The sequence below is a fragment of the Lonchura striata genome, chromosome 1A (assembly GCF_050655825.1).
Source record: "Lonchura striata isolate lonStrDom1 chromosome 1A, ASM5065582v1, whole genome shotgun sequence".
Taxonomy (NCBI): Eukaryota; Metazoa; Chordata; class Aves; order Passeriformes; family Estrildidae; genus Lonchura; species Lonchura striata.
In genome coordinates, this window is record NC_140741.1 from 39,916,371 (window position 1) to 39,942,798 (window position 26,428).

At 36.2% G+C, this 26,428-nt stretch overlaps 1 protein-coding gene across 4 annotated transcripts in view; it reads left to right on the forward strand.

Moving 5' to 3' along the window:
• DOCK4 (dedicator of cytokinesis 4) overlaps positions 1-26,428 on the forward strand; it is a 220,588-nt gene that overhangs the window by 96,558 nt on the left and 97,602 nt on the right. For all 4 annotated transcript variants that reach the window (XM_021545259.4, XM_021545261.4, XM_021545262.4 and 1 more), the window contains exons 9-12: positions 10,811-10,892; positions 11,485-11,545; positions 13,458-13,590; positions 15,079-15,167. In XM_021545259.4, coding sequence (XP_021400934.1) covers positions 10,811-10,892; positions 11,485-11,545; positions 13,458-13,590; positions 15,079-15,167 — 365 coding nt within the window. The remainder of the gene's footprint in view (positions 1-10,810; positions 10,893-11,484; positions 11,546-13,457; positions 13,591-15,078; positions 15,168-26,428) is intronic.

Below are 26,428 nucleotides of genomic sequence, written 5' to 3' on the forward strand. Positions count from 1 at the left end.
ATGTAAAATCATAAAATAGTGTATGTAAATATAAGTATATTACAGGATCATAGTTTGAATGGGGGAAAGTTCTGTAAAACAGAGTAACTCAGTTGTGCTTTGGGACATAATAGTTTCTACTTCAATCACATTGCAAAAACAATTACAGAGTTCAAAGGCGTTATAGAACTCTGAGTGCAATTGATTTAATGTGAGAAACAATAACTTTAGGTAAGATGCCATTGCTACATGTCCAGAGGAAAACTGGAAACTTGTGTTTGCAACGTTCCAGCACACTGCAACAATTCTGTGTTCCGATGTCTTTATTAGCTGCTTTATAGGTCAGTTGTAGTGTGTGGGTTTTTTTTATAATGTGTGAAGTTTTACAAGTTTTTCTATTCCTTGGAACGTGAAGGTGAATATATAGAGTCCTGGCATTTAGAGTGCTGAAGAGCGCGAGTGTGGTGATGATTGTTGGCTTTGGGGATATCTTTATCTCTTACCCAAACAGAAGTTAGTGAAACAAGCTTTTCTTTCAGCAGTAAGGTCACACTAAAAAAGCCAATGATAAATACTTCAAGGGGTTACACAGTTACAAATTATGCAATGGCACTTTCTCAGAGAAATAAGAGACATCTGATGGCAGTGTGTGCTTTCCATTCACATGTACTAATATCAGCTACCCAATACAGCATTTTTTTTTCAGCAGTGATGACCTTAGTATAGCTGGGGGGCCCATTTACACTGGATCTCTAAGAACACCAATCATTTAATCAGAAATATATTGATTTTTTTTCTTAAAAGACCCTGGTAAGACCTCACTTAATAGCTTTTAATAGAATCAGTTTAACAAGTGGCTAGGGACAAAGTAAGAACTTAGCTGTTTTTTAGACAATGTATATTATTCACTGAGGCTGTGTTAACTTTATTTGTTGTTATAAGAATATTCTGCAATAAAAAAAAACCCAAAAAACAACAAAGCCAAAAAGCTCAGAGAAAATATTTACCAAATGACTCTGTTCAAAAAATCAAGTCATTCCCATGTTCTCTGAAATTCCTACCATTCCAGTGTAAATGCCATAAGACTGTATTAATATTAATATATGTAGCACATTACCATCTAGAGATCTTGCCTGGGTTTTTTAGGAAAATTTTGAAAACACTAAGCAGCACTGGGTAGTGTATTATGAAAAAGGGAATGGAAGGTGTTAAATCTGCTGCCTACATTTGTTCAGTTCAGACTGTGGCTTGTTCTTGGCATTGGTGAGTATGCATAAAAATGCTGCATCATCTCCTTTCAGAGTCCCGTTCCCTTTGCTGACCTTTACATTTATGTAGAGTTTATGCTTCTGCTGTCTTATGCCAACATACCACTGTAGAAATTCTTAAATCTGTAATATGACCCATAGTTCTTATGTAGCATTCTAAACCATTTTGTTTTTTCCCAAGTAGTAGTACTATTAGTGGGGAAGTTTCAAGGCAGCACTTCAGTAAGATGGAGCATGTTAAGATTTTTTTTCACTGATAGACACTTTGTGTCTGTGTCAATATGATATGAACATCTTATCAGACATGATTGATGCCTCTGACCCCATCTGTGTGGGGAGCGGAGATAAGCTGGCATGCTAATCCTCCTTTTACTATCACCTTGAACAACCTTGTTTGTAACTAACATATTGCCTTCAAATGAGAAGAGATTCTTAAACAGCACAAAGAGAATAGGCTGTTTATCCAAGGCCAGTGAAAGCAAACTGCATTTTTTTGTGAATTCAGTGAAATTACTTGCCAAAAGCTGAAGTCCACATTAATTAGTCAAAATATTCACTACTTGGTGTTCTAATTTTTAAATTTTTGAAAAGACATACTATCAGTTTTTCACCCTTATAATGTTAAAAGGATCTTGGTATAGTCAGAATGTTTAAAGACATATTTTGCAATCTCCATCAGCATCTTCAAAACCTGAGAACTGCTCATTTCAAAGAGCCTTACTTTTAGTCATCACTCTAATTAAAGTTTACTCAACTCGCTATTACTGTTAACAACAACAAGGAAGGGCTGGGATACCTCTTGAATCAAGCTAATAATAAATTTTTCTACTCTGAATGTTCACTACTGACAACCCAAGATGTCTTTCTTCTAATATATCTCTATGGTCTCTCTTGTATAGTAGCTCAAAGATTAAATATTATTTTAAGCACAGAAATAGGTTACACTTGATTTTCAGTATCTAGTTTACTTAGAATCAGTACTCTAGATATTAACTCTCTAAATGCAGGAGTATTAAATAAATTCTTTGTTGTTTCTAAGTCATGTTGAACTCTAGACCACAAAGGAGATGGAAATTATATTTGTTAAGCTGTAGGGTGATTATATTTGAGAAGCTGTAGCCTTGTAACTTCAGTGCAGGGATATAGAAGTTGATAAAAAGGTACAGTACCTTCAACCTTGACCCTCTGGCTTAGAAAAAAAACATGTCACATGTTGTTGTGAGGGATAGTTTGCTAATTATAGTAATTTGGAACTTCTGGGCAAGCAGACAAGTGGCAGAATGTTTCATCATGACAGTTACTAACTTTCAGAGGTGGAAGATGGAAAAGACTGTAAAAAAATTTATTTCCATAAAGACCCAAATGACCCAGCCATCTGTCTGGGCTGCCTGTGTGTGGTACTTACACATAATCACAAAATCTTGGAATGGTTGAGCTGATAGGAAAGTCCAGAAGTTATCTGGTCTAGAGCTGGTTCCCCAGAATCATGTCCAGGTGGCTCTTAAGTATCTCCAAGGATGGAGAGTTCACAACCTCCCTGGGAAACCTGTGCCAGCACTTGGACACCATCCATCAGTAAAAAATTTGTTCCCTGATGCTTAGTGGGAGCCTCCTATACTTCAGTTTATGTCCATTGCCTCAGTGGGAACCACTGAAATTTGCTTGACTGTCTTCTTTTTACCCTCTCTTCAGATATATTCCAGTTTATTAATAAGATCTCCTCTGAGCTTTCTCTTCTCCAAGCTCAAGAGTCCCAGCTGCCAGAGCATTCCATCCAGCCCTTAATCATGTCCAAGTGTGGTATAACCACTCCTGAGTAGAGAGGACTTCATGTCCTTCATGTCTAATGCATCCCCGGATATCATTGGCCTCCTGTACTGCATTTCTGGTTTATGTTTGACTTGGTGTCCATCAGGATGCCCAGGTTTACAGTGTGTGAGTCTGTCATTACTTTCCATGTTTTCTGACTCTCGTTTCTTTATTTTATTCTGACATCAGAGATGAAAACAAATTAGATTTGGAAAATGATTGTGAGGAAACTTTAAATCCAGATATGGAAATAATTTCAAATGGTGCAACGCATCTTGAGTACAAAAGCTGGAGAGAGACGGAGAAAAATTTTTTATATGAGCATACATGCATACACATTAGTTGGGTACATTAGTTGGTATTAAAATTTTCTGCTTCTGCAAATGGTTTCTTTTTCTATATTTGATTGTTTGACATTTAAGTCTTGCGTCTCTGAATGTCATGGAAATTCAGGGGCTCTATTAATAAATAACGCTGCATGAAGACAGGTGTTTGTTTCTAACATTATCTATGTGAATTAATATCATTCTGGGGGAAAAAAAGTGGCATTTTTGAGTTGTTTAAGGATGTGTTTTAACTGTGCCTCAGACATAATTACCTGGGAGGTGTGAGCAATGACTAAAGGCAGAGCTCAGACTGGACTTTATTGTACTTTTTCAGCAATGTGAATTATTTCTATTAGGAGCACAATCCAGGTGCTCCCTAAAATTTTTAATCTATCATTAGGTGATAATCTACTCCACCTATTTCCTATAAAATACTATTTTTAGTGTGTTTAACCTTCACTTTTTTCATACTGTTCCTTGGAAATTATTGCTCAGATACATCCATATTATCCGTGGATGCTTTTTGTCTTGAGGTACTCTTGGATCCTGACTTTTTCCATGCAAATGTGCCTGCTAAGCAGGGCAGGGATTTAAGATAAGGGAACTAACAGCATTTCTGATAAAGGGGACAACCCATGGGAGCCAGAACCATGAATTAGCTCAGAGCTACTTTTCTGTTACAGTATTTCCACAAAAGCAGGATTGCATTCATAGTGGATCACAACTTAGGGTAGTTCAGTGTTGTTTTCAATTTCCTGTGTCGTATTCACAAAAATATCTAATCTTGCACAGTATTAAAACTATGCTGCAGTGAATGAAACAAAATCAATGCATATATGTATTTATATATAGGTATATATGCCTCATAGATGCAGGAGAGATGAAGTATTTTGGTTTTTCTGGCTAGCAAACTCTTAAAGGAGATCTCCATTCTAGTTTAGTTACGTACTGCTCTGGTTTGCTACTCCTTCGAAGCAAAAATAAAACAAAACCAGCCTAACTTCATTTACTTCCTGCAAATTCAAGAGTTAGTCCTAATTTTAGCAGGAAGGATAAACACCTCAAAGAAAATGTAAAGGTCACTTTGACAAGAGAGCAGCCACCACTCTTGTACCATTCTTCTATGCATTTGATGCATTTGGAATAAATTACCTCTTTAGATGGCTTACTTGGTATGTACATTTCTGATTGTGGTTGCTATTTTTTAAAATTATGTCATCCTATATATTGATATACATTTCTGAGAAAGTTTGGTTTTGTATTTTAGGGTAGACAGAGCTTCATTTAATTTTACCTTTCATAAGCCCTCCCAGGAGTGAGGGTGTGTTAGAAATTAGTTGTATTTAATGATGTAGCTCAGTTCTTCTCACAAAGAGCCATATTCAGTGAAACAAATCCACCCTCTTATCCACTGCTTCAAGATTCTTTCTCAAATATCTTCTACTTGCTGTAGTGGAACTAAGGGTGATAGCTTATATAGATCTTTGATCTGAGCTTGTATAGATAGACACATTTTTAAAGTAGACAAACTAACCCAAGAGGAACTTGGGTTCAGTTGGGAACCGTGGTATCAATTACACACTCGTATCTATTAACAAATAATCCTCTTACTGATTCTGTTATAAAAATTGAAAACTGGCAGGAGAACTAACTGTTTTTTAATGTGATGAGGAGAACACTGGAAGAGGTGACTTATCATGTGGCTAGTGGAGCCTAAACAATTAGCTACATTCAGAAATAAATGGTATGTGAATCAGCCATGACATGTATGTGTCAGATTTAGGTAACAGTGAGATACATTGAGCACCAGTGGTGTGTGTGTGTATATATATATGTGTGTGTGTATATATATATATATATATAGTTGGTTTACAGATCATCTCATGATGATATTGCAGTCACACTGCCTACCAGCAAAAGGCATGTTAGGATTGACACAAAATACAGGCTTGCTCCTTGTGAAACACCAAATGGTGCTGAATACATAGGAAGCTGGGAGGTGCTGGGGGAAAGGGAATTTTCTTAAATGCTGTTATTTCCCTTCACTTTACCAATTTCTCCTGCTCCCTTCAGGTTTAATTTCCATCTTTGGGGAAAGATACTGCAAATCTGCTTGTAATCATCAATGTTGTTAGCTCAGTCATTGACTAGGATAATAATAAGGACTGTAATTCAGCTTAAAGGATCTGTTGGTCTGTGTACTGGTAATGCTGTGATGCAAAATGTTTATCCCTGATGGCAGACTAAGATCAGTGAAGCCTTCAGATTCTGGTATATGTATTTTCTTTAGTTGTAAATACATGCTGATAGATTCTTAAAAAGAGTATTCTGTTTTTAAACTGTCATCTTCCTCTTGCTCCTGGTACGTCATGAGAAGTAAAGTTACAGCTTTCTAGCTCTTTTAAGAAATGTATTATGCCATCTTTCATTTAAAATGCAGGTGCAATTATCTAAAATAATATAGGATATGTTCATAAAATCTGTAATGAAAACTAATTTCTCAAGGCTGTCTTCAGTTAATAAAGAGGTAAAAGAGGGTGAGAACAGGAGCTTGATTTAACTATGTAAATCTGTTTTGCTTTTCCAATCCCCTTTTCTGCTTTCTTTCTTCCCTGTTAATTGTACAGCTAGCCAAGAGATATTTGGCTCCATTGCATAAATCTATGAACATTCTTTGAATGGTTTTTTCTTCTTCCCTCATGTTGTCAGCCTGGCTAGGGGACCAAAAGATAAGCTTCTATGTACCATAATAAGATTGTTTGGGGTTTTTTTTTGTTAGTATTTTTGCTTTGATCTTTATCTGAAATTGGCAGACATTTTTATAGTACTCATTCTTACTTTTCTGTCCCCCTTTGCTTATTGCCTTGTATTTTACAGTTAGAAATTTGGGAATATTTTTTTAAGCACATAACAGCTGCAATACAGGACCTGACTTACTGTGAATCAGCTGGCACTGCTAAGTCATGTTAGCACATCTATTGTTCAGTTATTCCCTGGTTAAGGATATACTTTAAGGCTTTATTATCTTTCAGTAACTTATGATATATTTTACAACATTCCTCTGTATTTCGCCACTAAGTGTGAGGGTAACATTTTGTGTCTGATCTGGGTTTTATGAAACCACTGAGCCTTTAGCTGTAAATGAAGTAAATTCAGATTCAAGTTCCTACTGAACATCCATTGACAGTGTTCTGGAATGTAATAAACTTAGTGGTGAACTATGTGGCAGAATTCTCTTCTTGCTCTTTATTGTTTAATTTGGAAATCACTGTAACATATTTTGAAGTAGAGAGCATTTATTAAGATGTCTGAAAGTGGAGCTGTACTGAGAACTATGACTATTTGATGTCATAGTTTTGCCACAAGAATATGCCATGTGGTATAAATCTGGCCAGTTTTTTTTTTTTTTTTTGATAGTGTGTTTATAAATCATAGAGCAAGCAATCTGTCTAGACTGGTACCATGTGACTGGTAATATTTTCCTGCTAATACTAAGGAAATAGGGGTCACATATCAAAATAGAACAGTTTTCAGCCATGTTCCTTTAAAATGCATCTGTTAAGCCTGCAGATTTGGAACATGTTGTTACTCTGCTAATACATGAGAAGTTACAGTACAAAAATCCCTTGTTGACCTTCTTAAATTAATCTCTCCAGCATTAGTTATTTCCTTATTTTCAGGGGGAAGACAGCTGAGTTTAAATTTGTATGACATGTTTAAGTGGCGAGATTGATGCTCATGAAAAGTTTGTTGTAGTCTAAACTAAAATCAAGTTGTTTTAATAAAAAGAAGAGGTATTTCTGTTTTGTGGTTCTGCTGTGCGTATTTGCTGTGTCTGTATATGTGTAGCTGCCTGCTGAGAAAACTGCTGTGCAGCAAGATACTAGCTCTAGGTTTATCCCTATGAAATTTTTACTGCTGTTTGAGGCTGAACTTTCAGATCTGGGGAAGTCTGTATTTTGTTTTATGAAGGCTGTTTACTTTCCTTAGCACTTTTTCCAACCTGTTGGTCTCTACAGAAATCCTTTGAAATGGTATATAAATAACCATGCTTTATGTGCGTAGATATAACATTGCTGTTTTTGTCTTGTAATCTCACAAATCTGACTGCTTGCATTTGCTCCCTGGAAATGTTCAAAAATAACCATTTTAATCTGAGATGTAGCTGGTACTGTCATATGTTCCTAGTTTAAAAAAAACTGTCATAAAGCACCAAGAGAGGATTAAGATTTTGTTGTTCTTGTTTTCGGTTTGCTTATTTCATTGCTGCTGAGTCCTCTGTTTTCAGTGAAGGAAAATGTCAAATACAAATGAGAAAAGTAGATCTGAGTAACCATTACATATCTCTTGCTATCAGGATATTTCCTTGTAGCATCACAGAAATCTTTGGCTTTTAGTTATGTTGTGAATCATAATCTCATGATCTGTGAGTATAAGCAGAACTTGAAAATTTCATATTGTAGTGGATAGTGAATTGGAAGCTTCCAAAAGATGTGCCTTTGTTTGTGTGGAATATAAGCTAAATTAAATACAGGATACTCTCCCAGTTAAATATATTGCCCAGTTAACAGTTAAACTATGAAGCTCTCTTACGAACGGTATTATTCTTTGAGCTAACATATCTAGCACTTGTTTTAAAGACAAAAACATAGTGAGATGTGTATGTATGTACATATTACTTTCAACTTGTTATATAGATTGAAGATATAGTGGTGAAATTCAGAATCACCTTTACTTGCCAACTTTTGTTGACACATACCATGTGCACAGAAGCTCTGTTGCTGCTGTAATGGTCTTTTTCATTTGTATCCAGTTTGGAGTGGTGTCACACATAATGGGGTCCTAAAACTTCAGCTACTCTGGCAATATAATCAATAATTCTTGTTCAATGATAAACAAAGACCTATAAACAAAGTTCTGCACTTTTTTTTTTACTGTATTTCCCAATATTGTAAATTAGCTAAATTCTAAATGAAAAAGCATAATTATTTTGAAACCAGTTGTAAATCAACAGCAAAATACCAACTTGTTTCTCTGTAAAAATACACTTACATCAATAGTCTTTAAAAACTCAATTTTATTGTTCTCATGGAGACCTAAGCTGCAGAAGTTTGCTATATCATAAAAGGTGAATGAGAAAAATAGCATTTTGCTGAAGAAATAACATTTTCATGTATTTTGATGTGTGAGCTCCACTCTACTGTTTCGTAGGTTCTGCCTTTTATGGTGCCTGATAAAAAAGTTGTACAGCTGAAGGTTGCATAAAAGTTTTCAAAGAATCTCATTAAAAAGTCTGAAATATTTACTTGTTCAGCCTGGCTAGCTGGCACATAAAAACATAAAGCATTCTCCAGAAATAACTCTCAAGAAGTGTGCTCTTGAGTGCTACGGCATCTTGGGTTGTGTCGACAAGAACGCAGCCAGTTGCTTATGGGCAGTGCTCATCCCCTGCTCAGCATTGGTTAGACCATGCCAGTTTTGGGTCCTTCAGTACAAGACCTGTATTAATGAGCTGAAGTTAATTCAGCAGAAGGCCTCACATTTGTGGACAGGAGCTCCTGCACTGGGAGGTCAGATTGAGGCAGTGGAGCTTGTTCAGGCTGGAGAAGCAGCAGTTTTGAGGGGAGCTAAATCACAGAATAGAATGTTTTGGGTCAGAAGGGGCCTTTAAAGGTCATCCAGTTCAGCCTCTCTGCAATGAACTGAGAAGTCGTCACAGAATCATTAAGGTTCGAAAAGTCCTCCAAGATCATAGAAGCTTGGAGTCTTGCTGGCAGAACCCTTTGCAGCCTGACTGAGTATTTCCATGGTGGAGCATCTATTATCTCACTGGAAAACCTGTTCCAGGGTTTTACCACTGCCATTGTAAAAAAAGGAATTCTTTCTTATTTCTAGTCTGAATCGACCCTCTTTTAGTTTGTAATCCTTATCCCTTGACCTATGGCAATAATCTCCAGTAAAAAGTTTGTCCCCATTTACCTACAAGAAGATCAATAACATCAATGGTGGGACAGTGAGAAACAAGGGATACAGGCTGAAACAAGGTGTGCATCTGAATGTAAAGAAAACGTTGAGGACAGTCAGAAACTGGAATGGGTTTTTCAGGGAGCCTTTGTGGTTTCCATAGCTGAAGATTTGGGTTAAAGCTCTGAGCAAGCTAATCTGACCTGATAGCTGACCCCATGTTGAGCAGGAGTTTGGACCTAGACGCCCTTTGAGGTCCCTTTTAATGTGAATGACTGATTCTGTGAGTGATCAGTGCAGATTTTCTACAAGGCAAATACTGGTGCAATAAAGATTTAATTAGTCTCTGTTGAGATGGATCTTATCCAACATATTCCTAGTGATTTTCCAGCTGCATTTTGAAAAGCTATGCTTGATATAGAGCAGTTGTAAACCATGTTTAGCTTCTGGAATAAGCAGAAGATGTGGATACAGCTGAGAATAAAAAATAGGTGTACTTATGAAATTTTATTTCTGATTTGAGCGTAACAGAACATCCAGACTCATGTATCTGGCCAGCTGGGGCTGGGGGTGAGAGAGTGAAGGGAAATGTCTGTAACACTTACTGGCCTTTCCCATCTTCCACATCTCTCACTACAGAAGTATAATTATTACATTTCTTATGAGGCTGTGTCTTAGAGAAAATTATCCGAAACATGGAAGGTTGTCTTTTTTATAATATTGCCATGGAAGAGTTGCCAGGTTAGCATAGAGTTTATCCATAAATCCTACTATCTAATGGAAATATTTAAAATAATAATTTCTCTTCTAGTGTGGTCTTGTGCCCTCTTCTATTTGGAAATAAGAATTCTCTGCATCTCCCTACTAGCAGTATTAATACTTGTATCAGCTGCAGCATTTAAAACCCCACAATAGATTGCAAAACAGGATTTCAAAAATGAGATTTGCCCTGCTGGAACTTTCAAGACACTTACAAAACTGCTAAAATCAGTGTACTGTAGTAAGAGGTTTTAACAGAGTTGTGTAAGAAAAATGTCTCTTACGATCATCATCCTACATATGAAAAAGAATATTGGTTGAATACAAACATGGTGATGTTGACATTTGTTTAGCAAGAATCAATACCAACTTACTACACATCTAATTTTAGTTCTAGGATAAATGGATTCCATCGCTTGTGTTTCTCTGTGTACTAGGATGTGCAATATTATTCTTCCAAATGGCAATCAGTCTTCTATTTTGTATTGAGTTTTTACTAATTTTCTTAGGTGATTAAGTTAGTCAACACCCTTCACTAGCGTCTCCCTTTTTTTTTTTTTCATTCATACATCTGAGACTTCCAGAAAAAGAATATTTCATTCATTTTTTATCTTGAGAAAGGTTGCATCTGGAAATAAGATCAAAATAAGATCTACTTTTTCTGTAGTGTTGTTCAACATATATGTCATATTTGTTTTCTTACAGTGAAAGATTTTTTTTAAGACTGAATAGAAATGGTTTGCCAAAATGTCCAGAAAAGCCTGAAAGACACTGTTCTCTCTTTGTGGTGAGTTCTTCCTAACCTCAGTCCTTTTTTGCCCTGGATTTTGAGAATACAAGTTGGATTAAATTGTTACTGTGTGGTTGACTCAGAGCTGCTCCCTAAGCTTGTATATTGCTATGAACATCAACTGAAAAGGCTGGTTTGAGGGGCTGAAGGGTGTGGATGAACCCCCAATTTAAATGTTTTATGGCAGTATGTGGACACTCATTGAACTTCCATGCAAGCATACGTACCAGTCATTCTCTCTGCAACAAAGACCAGTTCTTTCCTCCTTGTACTTTTTACACTCCAACAATTCTTTGTGCAGCACTCCCTGTACGTCCAGAATATTTGGAATTGCACAAATGCATCACTATGTTCAAGGCACATAGCAAGTCTCTTGTACCCTCCCACTGCTTTTGCTACATTACAGCAAATTCTAACCAGGGTATTTTAGGATGCTCATTTTGACTGCATGACCGCCAATTTTAAGTGTTGAAGGGATTTGTTAATGCTGTATAAATTAACTCACTGGCAGTGAGCTGTGTGCGGAAGTCTCTTTAAATGTCACATTTTAATCAGGAGTCAAAAATAATGAGGTTCTGATCTTGTGCAGGATTTGGGTAGCAGTGAACTCAGGAAGGACATCTATATCACTGTGCACATTATCCGAATAGGTAGGTATAACGTTTTATTTGTTAGACGTGCAGCAGTACATAAAAGAAAACTGCTTGGGGCTAGCTTTTGGGTTTGTTATAATAGCTATACTTTTGAACAAACTTTTGGAAAAGAAAATGCCTTTTTTTTGTTTGAAAAATCACTTGGATTTCTCAGCATTGTTTTATGTTATTTATCAAGTATACTGCTGAGTTTTGATGCAGTATACTTTGTTACTATCCCAAAACAAAATGAAAATGTCAAAGATGAACTGTGTTGAGATGATGGAGTTGTCATGGGGAGTCCATTCTTGTTCTGAAGTGTAATTTAAAGCATCCTTTGAACATAGAAAAGCTTGTCTGGACACTCTAACTTACTTCATTTGTATACAGTATCTGATGTATAACTGATATTGTTCAGATTAATTGTTCAGATTAATTTTGTCTTCTCCCTGACTCCTTTAAAAAGGGTGAGAGGTGATAAAAATGGGCAATATTTCATAAAAAAAATTATCTCTGATACTCTAGAGAGATGTCCTCTAGAAGAAAAGTGGACGAGAAGAAAAGTATATGTTTGTGTACTTATTTTAAGTCCTCTGGGTTGTACTGATGTAAAACAATAATCTTTGGGTCTGCTTTTGACCTCTTAGATATATTGTTTTCTTTGTAATCTGCCTCTAGTTGCATTGGTACATTACAAAATATAACTTTTCTTCCTATTTTTGAAAGACATTTTTGTTTGAAGTATAGTTACTGTAACTTATGCTGAGTTCAGAAACAATTTACAAAGTAAATATACAGTAAACAAACAATTTACAAAGTAATTTACAAAAGTTACAAAGCAAGCTTTATTTTACAGCTGTGAGAAATGATTTTCTGTGCATTTTTATACTGATTTGATATTTCATCAAAATACAGTGTTTTGGTTTTTGGGCAAGATTTTAGAAAAGATATGGTAAGTTCTGATATAAGTGCAGTTAGAAGAATAAATGTTTTAAAAATATTAAAGAGTAGGATTTTTCTAGTTGCATGATTCTCAAATATATTCACAGCCAAGTTTATACATGAACCACTGAAATATTTAAAAGTTAAAACAACATTTATCTGCTTTGTGGTGTAAAAATGAACAGTTACTCTTCAAACCGCTGTGATGCATAGGGATATTTGGAGGTGACATTACCCTTGCAACAACTGCAGCTATAGGTTTTTTTTGACAGAAATTAAGACTTGGTGGGAAAGATACATAACTACTAGTGCACAATTGAATAAAATTGATAGAAGAGGGGAGTTTCAAATGCCAGGAACACAGCGGGAAGAATGATAAATTTTATTTAAATCAAATGGAAAAGACTAGAAAAAATATTTTTTTTCAAATCTCTTTTCCTTGATTGCCTTCTTTCTTTCCTTATCAAAAATTGTTCTTGTGCCTTTTGTCATCTTTTCTCCCTGTGTTTCATCTCTTCTTTATTTTCCTGCAGCTGGTCAATTATTCCTTTGCTGTCCAGTTGCCTATAAGGAAACAGCATTTGGTTATCAAATTGTAATGGTTCAATCACACCTCTCACATAGATGATGGGTAGCAACAGCCACAGTAAAATTATTTGTATCAGACAGCAAATGTTGAACACCCTGTCATGTCTGAACTCTAATTTGATAGTGTCATGAGGATTCTATGACTGGGTATTACAAATTGGGTGAGGGTCATGAGAGGATGAGTAGAACCTCTGGTCTGCTTGGAGACCTTTTGAGATCACCACATACTTAGTGGACTTGCTGTACCATTTGCTATCTGAATGTAGCACAAAGATGGACCAGGTAGGTTCCCAATGGGAGTACACTTGGCATTGAGTTGGATTGCTTGCTGCCTCTCTTCTGTGGTTTGGAGAGACACAATTCCATGGATTATCACTCAAATATTATTTTTGTTTCGCAGGACGAATGGGAGCTGGAGAAAAGAAAAATGCCTGCAATGTACAATATAGACGGCCCTTTGGCTGTGCAGTCCTCAGTATTGCAGATTTGCTGGCAGGAGATTCAAAGGATGACCTTGTCTTAAAAGTCTACATGTAAGAAATGTTTTTTTCTTCATTTTTTGAAAGCATCTTAGAGTCATTTGCATCAGAATCAGTGGTGTTAAATGCAGTGTGACTAAATAGCTCTAGCTCCTTTCTTTTCCAAAAACGCACACTAGCTGTGTTTTTTGGCTTTTTTTTTTATCACAGTGTGGAAATTTTGGCTAGCTCTACAGGTGTGTTTATGAAGTGGGATAATAGTGAAGGTAAAGGCTGCATCCTTTTAGGTATTTATGTATGTATCAGCATTTTTCACATTATTCTGGAGCTCTCTTATTATGGCAACATAAAGTGCCTTTTGGACTTACTTCAGTGCCTTGTGCTGCCAAGGCCTCTAGTGGAAGTACTTTGTAGCTACAGAAAAAAAAGCAGGCAGAGTATCTTTTTGTGAAATAAAGCAGCTATATAATGGGAATAATAAAAATACAGAAGGCAGTTAATGCAAAATCAAAAGTAGGTTTAAAAATGAATGCTTTATTAGATAGTGGATTTTGGCTGATAGCAATTGGAAGAAAGGTCCATTTTCCAGTAGCAACTCAATGCATGCAATTTCCTGCTGGTCTTGGACATTATAGTAAGAATTGTATTGTGGAGTAGTCTAGTCTAACTACATATACCTGAGACACATATTGTCATGTGTATGAGAAAGTTCTGTCCTTCCCAGGGGTAGCACTCAAATCTTGAAGGCATGGGCGTCCTTCCTCTGTCTCCATCTGTGGTGAATTAGAGCTGCTGGAATCAGTGCTGCAGAAAAGCAGCTTAGAGTAATAGTGGGCAGGTGGGCTGGCTCTTATTTAGACTCCTAGAACATCAAAGTCAGATAAATGTTTACTCTTGGTTAACAAATTGTTAGTTTTGTCTACCTAATATATTTTGTTTTTTTTAAAAAAAATGCCTGTTTGTTTTAAGATAACAGAAAAAAAATGGAAGAAGAATTATCATTAGAAATCAGATTTAATGCTCAGGCTAACTCAAGTCTAGACTTTGATCATTATAACACAGGTTTTCCTTATGGAAAACCAGCTATTTTATAAATGTGTACTGAAATGTAATTTGCTCTTTCATTGACTACCTCCAGAAGATAACAACCTTTTTAAGTAACTTTGAGGTGTATAGCACTGGTTTTTCTGTTACTAATATCAGCTCTGAGTTCTGTGTCTTCTTTGGAGTGTCACAAGATAAATTTCTGCGTGGGTTAGCCCTGAAAGATAGATCTATACAGAAATGGCTTGGTCATGTCTGAGTTCCTCAGCACAGTTGTTCTGATCTTTCTCCTATGCTTTGCCTATGAAGCAGGTATTTCATGGTGCCTTTCTCAAATGGTAAGGGCACTGTTGCTATTGAGACAGGTAGTTTCATGGTACTTTGTTAGCTCCTATTTATTTCATGAGCTAAAGAGGATTTATTTAAGGATATGTAGTGAAGTTGGTCTGATGAACTTGTGTTCCTATTTCAGAATTAAGAAAGTTATAATTTTTCCAGGTGCAACACGGAGAGTGACTGGTATCAGATCCATGAAAATATCATTAAAAAGCTGAATGCACGTTACAACTTGACAGGCTCCAATGCAGGTGAGTAATTTGCTACCTTTCTGTTTGCATTCTTAGTCTGCAAATGAAGTAGCTCTATTGTAAAAAGAGTAACATCTATGAAAGAAACATATTTGCACATAGAGAAAAATAGATGAAAATGTACAATACTGCTGTTCATGTACACATTTTAAAATAAAAAATCACTGAATTTTCCTCAAGGAACTTTATAATATAAACGTTTATTCTGTGCTGAGGAGCTGAAGTTTTCTGGAGTTCTGTTCAGGTCTGGAGCTGATCAAATTATTGATCCATATTGCTTGATATTTCTGCTTCACATTTTCACCAGGAATATAAAATTTACCATAGACATAACTGTCGTGTTTTAGGAATAGTATTCCCCAGTTTAGTACTCAGAACTAAAAAGAAAACCATGACCCACTCTCCTGCCCCTTTTGGTGGGACATGCAAAAGGCAGAGATCCTGAGGTGACATTAAAACAATTTGCTGGAAAGAGCAATGAGATAAGAAAAAGAAACAGAAACAGCAGCAATACTACTAACAAAAGTGTGCAAAAGAGGGTGATTCACATCCAAATGCTCACCTAGAGCCTGGGCAGCAATCAACAATGGTGGATGAGTTTCCCCTCCCTCCAGGCTCTCTCTTGACCTGAAGTCACACCTCTCCTTCCTAGAAGCCAAAGTTCCTTACTTTCCCACCATCCATGATGTAGCTGCTATAGAACAGCAACTTAGACAAGCCCACACAGCTCCAGACCTCACACCTCAAGGCCAAAACCAGAACAATTATATATTACGCTTCAGAAAAAAATGAATGCACAATCTGCATTCCAACTGGCCACTTTGCATTTCAGCTGAGCAAGATTTGGAGTTGTAATTTCAGAGTTTACCAATAATCCTCACAGTCAGCTGTACATTACTGGAACTGTCTGAAATAAATTTGTGTGTGAGACTAAAGGAATGGGACACAACTGACCTTTGTTATTATGAGATGGTGGTTTGACTCACAGGAGATGTTGAATTTGCATTTTTTGTTTTCTTTTTTTAATATCAACTTGCTAACTTTTTCTGAATTCTGTCATTCAAAGGGGGGGTTGAAAAAAATTTGAAATGAAACCTGAAATGGAGGCTTATAAGTCTGTTGCCCCTGTATTCAAATGTTGGTTTTCCCTGTGAAATATCAATTAGTTGAAACCATAGAAAAATCTCATTTTTGAGGTTCCAGTATATTCATGTAGTAGATTTCGTACTTCTTTAACTAACTGTATTGTCATTGCAGGCTTCTTTAACTTGATTTCAAGCATGTTTATCTTAAAAATAAATGTTTTACCATCTTTAGTGGACAACCAAGAAGCACATAAAAGCTTACTTATCAAGACTGAAGTTATATATTTAACCATTTCTAATTTAATTATTTTCTCATATAGAATCTAGCCACATATATACATGTGTTTAAGGTTTAGAGTATCATGGATCTTATTGGACAATAGGTATAAAAATCATGTACTGAAAATAGAAGGATATATTACTGAGTAAGTTTAATGTTTGGTTTCTTAAATATGTTAATCATATGCATCAAGAAAAACTTATTCATGGTCGTTCTGACTGTCCATATAATATGTGCTTACTCTGTGATACTTGCTAATCCTATTCTTCCCTCATGAAAAAAAAGTGCACAGTTAAATATGCAGTTCTTAGGAGACATTGGATAAATTTGAATACTTTAATTATGTGAATATTCAACATGAAAGACGTGACACATGAATGTTTTCACTTGTTGCAGAAGGCTGGAAACTAAAGGTAGCAAACGGAAGATTAGTTGCATTTTGAAAAGGATTGTCAGGGTAAGGAAGGCAAAGAGGGAAGAGCAGCACAGAATTCCAGCAGTGGATGTGAAGGTTGGAGAGAGAAAGAGGAAGTGAGCAGTGATGCCACTTTGAGTACGGAGCAAGTGAAAGTAAACTATGGAAGGTTATTTATAGCACACACATGAGATTCATTCTCCTGTGACTCCTTAGCAGCCTGAAAAAGCACTTGCAAGATTTTAGCAATATGTTCAGATACTTCTGCTGACACCTCATGGAAAATATTGTTGTTACACTACTTTTTATTTTTCATTTGCTGTTTTTTTCTGTGATAGTGTTCTGTGGTTGGTTCTGAAGCCTCATTAGCTTTGGCTGCCACCTTGTTGTTGTCAGAAAAGGATAACACCTTGCATTACAGGAGAGAGAAGTCTTTTCTCTCCCTTAGGAACTGTTGTAGGTATGAGCCAGATGTAGGAAAACTTGATTTTTTGGTTTATATCACACTTGCCCTTTTCAAATCACCTTGAATACTTAGAAAGGAAGAGTGGTAAAAACAACAGCAAAGGTGCTTCAGACTATTGTCTGTTTTCTAAGCTTGTTCCCTCTTACAGTTTCTTTCAAGTCAGGAGATTTTGCATGCTTTAGTTAACACAAATTGTTGTGTTTCCCTGCTAAAATAATTTATCAGGTAGTTCATAATATTCTTCAGGAAAAAATGTCTTCCACTTTTTGTGGCAATCTAAAAAGGAACTCAAAATGTACTTCAAGTGTCTTGCATGTAAAATGCATAGTGACATACTATAGCATTTGTATTTGCCACTCAATCCTCCACCATCAAAAACTTACCTTTTCTGCTTCAATTCATGACAGTTCTTAAGTGCAGAATCCTCATGCATCTTATTCTCGGCTTGTGTCTAAAAAGGATGAATTAAAGGCAAATGACTGTCATTTGTTTATAAAGGCCAAAAAGGAGCAGGGGACAAATGTTCATCCCCTTTCCTCTACTTAGTGGCACAGGAATGGAAGGAAAGATGTACTCTCATGGATAATTTAGTATCCTTTGCTAAAGTGGAAACTGGAATGTGTTTTCTGTATGAATTTCCAATCTAACAGAGTGGAGTACCTGGTAGTGGATGCAATTCCCATTCACATCTGCAAAGACCAGATATGTAAGGTATCACATTACTGGAAAACACCTGGTTGTCTGGTGTAAGAAATCAAATCAGTATTGCAAAGGCCAAATTGTACAGCCTTTGCTGCATTTAGTAGCTTTGTTATTTCTTACATTGAGTTTTTGGTATTTGTGGAATGTCATTATTACACAAACCAGGTTTCAGTAATACCTGGAGCACAGCTGGCTGTAAAATCTATTTTTTGTATAATATTTTTTCTTAGAATTAGAAGCTGGTTACTTTGTTTTAAAATGCAAAAAGCAGTGGGAAACCTAATATTCCTGCATAGATATCACACTTAATTGCATCAATTTTATGAGGAAAATAATGCATTTCTATTTTTGTAACTGCAGAATCAAAGATCTGATCTGGAAAAGGATTTTCAGCCAGTCTTGCATGTCCCAGATGAGCATGCTAATTGCTTGGCTTCTACAACTTCCCTGCAGCAACTATTCAACTTTGTATACGATCTGAAAATATTCATGATACCATGGGGAAAGGGGAAGTGGCTCTAAAGCCTTCTGAGTAATGCATAATTTTCCTAAGTGTGATCTATATTTATGTCCTCTTACCAATCTCTCAAAAGAGATTTAAGCTTGGATCTCATGATATATATGAATGTTCTCCCCAGTGAGTTACCTGATAAGTATCATATTTAAATGTCGATGAAATGCACTACAAATTTTCTTCACATTCCTATGAAAAGAAAGACTGAATGACTTACTTTTAAGGGGATGCAAGACATTCTGTTTTACTCTGCTTTTCCCTTTAGGCTCCTTAATTGTCTCAATTGTAAGCTTTTCTGTAAATGCTGATTAGGATTTCCTTTTAACAAGTCTTGAAAAGTTGCATGTGCCTGATGCCATAATTCTTGGAAGCTGAGAAAGGGATACATGTACTTTTCATTGTGACATCAAAGGAGATAAAAATCGTTTCATGTCCTTTAGAGATTAAATTACTGATGTAAGAAATTATAAACACATCTAGCTGCTCTGTAGTTTTGAAATCATGTGGAGTCCATGAAAATAACTAATGTAGTGGGAAAGTCTTTCTCTGTGCCATTACCTTGGAATGGTCTGATCAATTAGACAAGGGTGATGTAACATAATTGCATTTTTACTGAGTGCAGTGTGGTTTATTCTGTGGTACCAATGCCAAACTTTGCAACTGCACTGGGAACACTGTTATTATACATTAACTTTAATTGATGTGAGTACTTGAAACTAGAATTCCTTGTTTGAAGCATGGAGGATTTGAAGCCCATGTGTTGACAGATGTTTGCTAACAATATTGTCATAAGGAAGGACAATCTTAAGGAGGAAAGTTATTCATCAGATCATACAGTAAGTTAGGCTGGAAGGGTCCTCAGGAGGTTACGTGGTCCAACACCAGCAGAAAGAGGAACCCACCTCAAAGTGAGATTGAACTCTTTTGAAGTTCATTGAGGTGGCTCATTCAAAAGCAAATAATTTTAACTTTAATTCAACCAACCTAAAGTAAGTTTTGTAGACCATTCTTCAGTTTAGGGAACTATTTTACCTCATATGTGAGACCTTTTTTCTCTCCAGTTTAGCTCTCAGTTGCCACTCAGTGTGGTTCAGTGGTCATATAAGGCTTGGTCAGAAAAGACATGAAGTAGACCAGCCCATTGCATGAACTCATCTGACAAGATGTAAGTTCTGGGACAAGTATGACAACAGAGACAGTTGGTTAGAAAAAGTGATATGTGCTTTGGGGCTTTCTCATGCCTGCTTACCTGAATTCAGCAGCCCCTTGGCACTCTGATGATATCATTTCTCCATGGTTACTGTCAAACACTGAGAAATTTAAGGGAGCAAATACTTTGCTTCATTTTGTATTTCACAAAAAGTAAGCTTTGGCTTACAAATTCCTTGGTTTGGAGCAGAAAGCCTGTTGGTGTTATTATTTACCTTGCAGGGGAGAAACTGCAGAGGCCCCTTAATCAGAGAGCTTAATTTTTTCACAGTTGTGAAATGAAGATCTACAAGAGATAAAATGTGGGAATTGCTAGCTCAGTGTAAGTCTACAATATTTATAGGAATAGAGCTGTGGTAGCTTGAAGTATTTTTTAGATACCAGAAGTAATGTGACTGTGTTTACATGACACTACTCCAGCAGCTCACAGTGTTACCACACTCAGAGTTGGTGAAGGAGAGCTTTTTCTTGTGAACCAGCACAAGAAATCTCAGATGGGAAACTAAATGTGCATTCCCTGCTACAAACAGCTATGACTTTTAGCCAAAAAGAAAGCATGGGCTTACAGTGGAGAATTGGTTGGAGTAATGACGGGGGAACAATGAGGGGAAATGATAGCAGGAGCAGTTAACATGAATTTCACTGAGAAGGTAAAAATACATCACTTTTAGCTAACTTCTGGACATATAATTAATCACAGAAAATATTTCTGATGTTTGTATTTTATCCAAAAAGTTCTCAGGTGTCAGCATTGCTTTGAAATGGTTTTTTTTAACTTCACATCACTAACGTTTAAAGAGCAAGTGCATTTGCTTAGTTCCAGGACAATTTATAAATCTGTCATTTTTAATCTTTGTTTTGTGACAAGGAGATTATGTGTATTCCAGTTTGATATGTTTAAGAATTAGTTGTCACTGAAGGCTGCTGTTTGAAACGCGTTTAAAATAAGAATGCTGCTCTTATGTGCTTCACTAAGTATACAGTGAATAAGGCATTCTTTTTTGTTCTCAAAAAATGCTAAAGCCAAAAGATTACCCTTATAAAGAATTTTGCACATAAAGTGTTGTTCCAAGATCATTTGGCCCTGAAGAGATAAGGGTGTAATAGAGTTAAATTCATGTTATTGTCTTCAGTGTTGCTAAAAGATTTGTTTTCAGAGAAGGATGAAAAATGTGCCATTGTGATACTGCCAGGGAGATAATCTATTCAGTAGAAACTATGATTTGTTGTTCAAGTCAGTACTGCAATGATAGTCATAGAATCGTTTAGGCTGAGAAAGGCCTTTAAGATCATGGAGTCCAGCCATTAACCCAGCGCTGCCAAGTGGGTCTTTTAAATATCTCAGAGATAGTGAGCCAAGCATTTCTCTGGGCAGCCTTTTCCAGTGCAGTTTCCTCTTATTACTTGTAACCTGAGAGTAGAGATGGACCCCCACCTCACTGCCACCTCCTTTCTCTGGTAGTTGTAGACAGCAATAACGTCTCCCCTCAGCTTCCTTTCTTTCAGATTAAACAACCCCAGCTCCCCCAGCTGCTTCTCATAAAAACTGTGCTCCAAGACCCTTCACTGACTCTGCTGCCCTTCTCTGGACATGCTCCAGTGCCTCAGTTTCCTTCCTGTTGTGAAGAATCCAAAACTGAACACAGGATTTGAAGTGTGACCTCACCAATGCCAAGGACAGGAGAACAATTACTGCCCTGGTCCTGCTGGATATACCATTGCTGGATGTGATTCAAATGACACTCAATTTAAACCCAGAAATTCCTACCTAAGGCTGCCCAGAAATTTCTTCCTAATGCTGCATAATAACAATAGCTGGTTCATATTTCTATCTTGGAATTGCATTATGTTTTTAAAAGCCTTTTCCAAAAATTTGTTGGATAGTGTTGACTTCCTTCATTTTATCTATTAAACGAATAAAAAGTCTTAACACTGTTTCAAATAATTATTTATAGAACACATACACGATTTTAACTTCTTCAAGAATATATTTATAAGTTCTTTACAATTGTTACCTAGGTTCTAATTGTTGGTGGAGATTTGATTTTTAACATTTTGTTCAGGTACCTATTAAACATCTGTTTCCTTATTTCAAAGACACACAATTGGAATGCAAGTAGCTAAATTTCTAATAAAATTCTATTTCTATGAAGAACTACACTACATGAAGGAGAAAATAACAAGTGTTTCCTTGGAACCTTTTTTCTGTTATTTGCACTAGCAGCAATATAAACTACTTATAATTGCAGAATTGTGTATTTTGCAACCTCCATAATATTCTAGATAACCTTTCAGTTTGTAAAAATGTAATTTAAAAAAGTTTCTGCAAGATGGTTCACCTTTGCAGTATAGTGTGGTAGTGTGAGAATGGTGTTAACATGCCAAGTGACTTGTTAATAGAAAAGGGAAGCAGTGGGCTTGCTAAGGCAAGAACTGTAGACATTATTTCTGAATTTTTTATTGTTTTTATATGGTTGTTAGACTAGATGCTTATAATAGTAACTTAGCCTTGTGGTCCTTTATCCTTCATACTGTGGAAAGTCTGAAAGAAATACTTGAGGTTTTATTATATACCCTGTAAAGAAATTCCAAGCCAGTTTTCCTATGACAGCTAAATGTCATTTGCATTTAAGTGTTTCTGTTCCATCTGAGGAAGAAAAACATCCCTATTTTATACACTTGAGGGCATTTCTGACAAAAGTCTTGACAAAAGAGCTCCAAGAAAGCTGTCAAAATGTTACAGTGGTATTCCTGCATTCTTTTTTTACTGAGCTAAACCCCAGAATTTAAAGCTGAGGAAAAGAGGACTTCAGAGTTTAATTTGATAATTCAAAATAAATAGAATGAAGTCTTCAAACAGGCCATCAAGGACTGAATCTACCTCTTCTTTTTTAGTTCTCTATTCCCAGACAGTAATTTGTGGGATTTTCTACATAGAGTTTTCTGTGGCCAAAATTTATACAACTGTTTGTCCCAGATCACATTAAATCAGTAAACCATTTTTTGGTGCAAATCCACTGGTTTTATCTTTACCTTTTTACCTTTGCACTTAAAGCACTACTGGAAATGGGATCACCTGTAAGCTCTCGAAAGGCTTTAACATTATTAGGCAGCTTTATTTGGACAGATGCCTTATTTTATTACTTTTCTTAAAATACAAACAGTGCTGAACAACATTCTGTCTGAGATTTTTTTTTTCTTCTATCAGTTTTCTGAGCAGCTGCTAGGCATTTTCTTCTAAATATGATCTAGCATTCTCTGCTGCCAGCAGATAGAAGCTGAATGTAAATTATTTCCCCTGCCCCCAGAAGCCCAAATGCAAATAAAGGGTCCATAAGCATAATGAACAGATGCCTTCTGTCATAACTAAGTGCAGAAATCAATAATGCAGTACAAAAGCTGTTTGAAGGTAAAATGACAATCTAACAAAAATCTGGGATACTTATTCAGCAGACTGACAATTTTCTGCATTGTCTTTCATCTGAATAATAAAAATAATCTGTCATGTATTGAAATTTAGTACAAAAGTTGCAAAAGAAATAAATGCATATCTATTTGTAGTTCCTTACAGAGTATTGTTGTAGTGGTTTCAAAACTGGGGTAAATAAAGAATAATAGCTAACACAAGAGTTTTAATTATCACTAGGGAGATAATTGAAGCTTTTTTTCTGAGGGGACAAAACTAGACTACATACCTTACTAAAAAAATGTGCCAGTCCTTCAGAGACCTGATGATAATTTTTTGCTGCTGTGTTTTAGCTCCTAATGTTCTAGAAATGGAAAATGTATAGTTATGAAGTTTTTGATGGTTCCCAGGTGTAATAAATAGCGGTCCTATGAACCACAGTCAGATGCAGTATATAGTGACATGTTGCAGATCTCTATTTTGCTTTGTCTATGAACAGCTGACCCATCACAAAATGCTCTATTTTTTCCTAAAACTAATTTTTGCTGTGTGCAGTCCCCCTGCTGTTGGCAAAGATGCAACCCACTAGATCTGGTTGCCCAGAGCCCAGTTTAACCTGGCCTAGAACACTTCCAGGAATGGGACATCCACAATTTCTCTAGGCATCTTTTTTCAGTGACTCACCACCCTCACCACAAGGAATTTCTTCCTAACATTTGGTCTAAATCTCCCCTCTTTTATTTTAAGGGTGATGTGTTTCAACTTGTGAGTTCCTCTTCAATCTTCTTTGTTTTTCAGTGTATCTGAGGGAGTCCCTCCTAAGCTGAATCTGCACCTTCTGAAAATCTGAATATGATGTGTCAGTATGTTTTAAATTATGCTAGTTAATGCTTATTAATATTCTGGTAGCTCAATTTATAATAAGCATACAAACTCTAGGCCCTTGCAAAATGTGAATTAATCCATCTTTTTAAAATATATCTTCCCGATGATTTTTATTATATTTATTATATATTATTATATATGTGTGATTCCTCAGTCCTTTCTTTAGCAAGTGTATTGAATTTTCATAAACCCATGAATTTGGGATTGCTGTGGCTTGCAAGTGGCCACAGGCTTTGTGTTTAGCTTACAACAAGGTCCTCTTTTTACCTATCTGGCTTTGGCTGGCTGAACTTGTCTTACCTTGTGTTGTTCTGACAGGAGATTTATTTGTTCTGACTTGTAAAAGCATATATCTAATGACAAAATAAAAAACTTTATCTGCCTTATTATAGCTCTTGTGTTGTTTTTTGCAGTCGTGTGGCATATATATAATTTGGATTTAACAAATAACTATAACATGTAGTTACTCAGTATAGAGTTAACTACCTATAACCCTAAACTAAAATAGAACACAGGAGAGTAAAGACATGTGACCATTTCTGACACCTTGGCAGTGCTGGCATAGGATGACACTAGAGGCATGTGAACAGCTCACCAATGGCCAATTATTGGTTATCAAATAGTTTGAGCTTGAGAGCAGAATGAAACCAATTCTAGGAGAAACTTTTGAAATACAGTATGTTTTTTTTGCCCATCTCAACACACTGAATGTAACAAGTCCTTGGGATTTCAGGCAACCTGTTCTATATTGTGGGTATCACACCTCAGTAGCAGTATGTCTCTTATGATTTTAGGTCCTTAATGGAGGGTAGCCTGGGTGTCTTGCAAAATTAGTGGAGCTTTGACAGAGCAATCTGAATGCTTACCTGGGAATTGTGTTCTTTTCATTTACTATGTAAAAGTACGTGTGCTCTGAACTTTAGCATTTTACCAGATTTATCAGTTCTACTTCCCTTCTTGGCAATTCCCTTTTGTTTGACAGCTGGGTCCTCTGTGGCAAAATGTTAACTTGAAGACTTGATTTTTGGAGGTCCTTGAGATTTCCTTCTCTGTGCATCCTTTCTTTGTTTCCATTTTGACTGACTTTCATTCACTTCTATTTACTGGCCTCTTTATACTATTTAACACTTTTAAGTAACTTTGCTGTCTGTAATCCAGTTGTTCTTCATTTTTCTGAAAAGCTGGGGAATGCATGTCATTTGTTTTCCAAAGATGTATCTAAACTATGGGTAAAATTACTTACCTGCCTTTCAGGTGTGTACACTGAGAGATTTCTTGATGCTTTTGGATATATAATTTGACTCAATTTTCTAGCAATGAATGTCATGAAATACAGAGCTCTATATCTTTCTTGCCTTGCATGAGCAAGTACTTCAAATCCTTGACAGATAGCTTTTTTCTCAAGTTAATACTATTTAGCCTTCGATGACATCTGATTTTAGAGTTAAATAAAATTCTTCAAGGAAATCTGTGAAGTTCATACTTAAAGAAAATTAGATTTGGAGACTTCAACCTTTGTTTAGAAAACACAATAACTTTACACCAGGTGCTGTACAATATCTTATTAATGCTGTTGTTGATGTGATCTGTAACAATAGCAAATAGATTTTTCAGGTTTCCAAGGAAACAGTGCAATAGGGGCATATGAGGGCATGATTATACGTGTGTGTATAACAATTTCCTAAAATATAAAAGCAGCAAGATTGGGGGTGAGCTTAATATCCATTTTTATCAGGGACCTATACCCAGCCTAGCTATTCCCATTACAGCAATGAAAAACCTTTCACCTGCTCTAACAGAGCCTGAATTTTGCCTGTATGACTTTGTACTGAGCTTCTGTACTGGCAGCTAGCCACAGTGCAGTTTGTTTTCTCACCTGCCCAAATAATGATTGTCACTTCTTCCTAAAGGTTGTTCACTGTATAACCATAAAGCAAATTCCCCTACAAAAATAATTAATATCCATGGCATTAAATACAGTCCTTAAAATAGAAAATACTTCACTGAATGCTTTTCCTTGTAAGATTTGTTTATGTACCCAGTTGGAGATGTGTAGGCAAGCTGTTTTTCATGAGAGGGAAAGTTTGGTCAGAGTATCACATTCTCTGGAGCTGCCAAAATAAGAAAATGCAAGTGTAGGTAAGAGGAAAAATATAAAAGTTGTCATGGTAATTAGATATCTGATCTGCAGGAGCCTGGACTTGGCAGTACATGGCACAGAATTTTGAGCCCTGATTTTAGGAACTGCCAGACTTCAAGTGAATTTATTCAGCTAAACAGTAACATGGTTGTGGGGAAA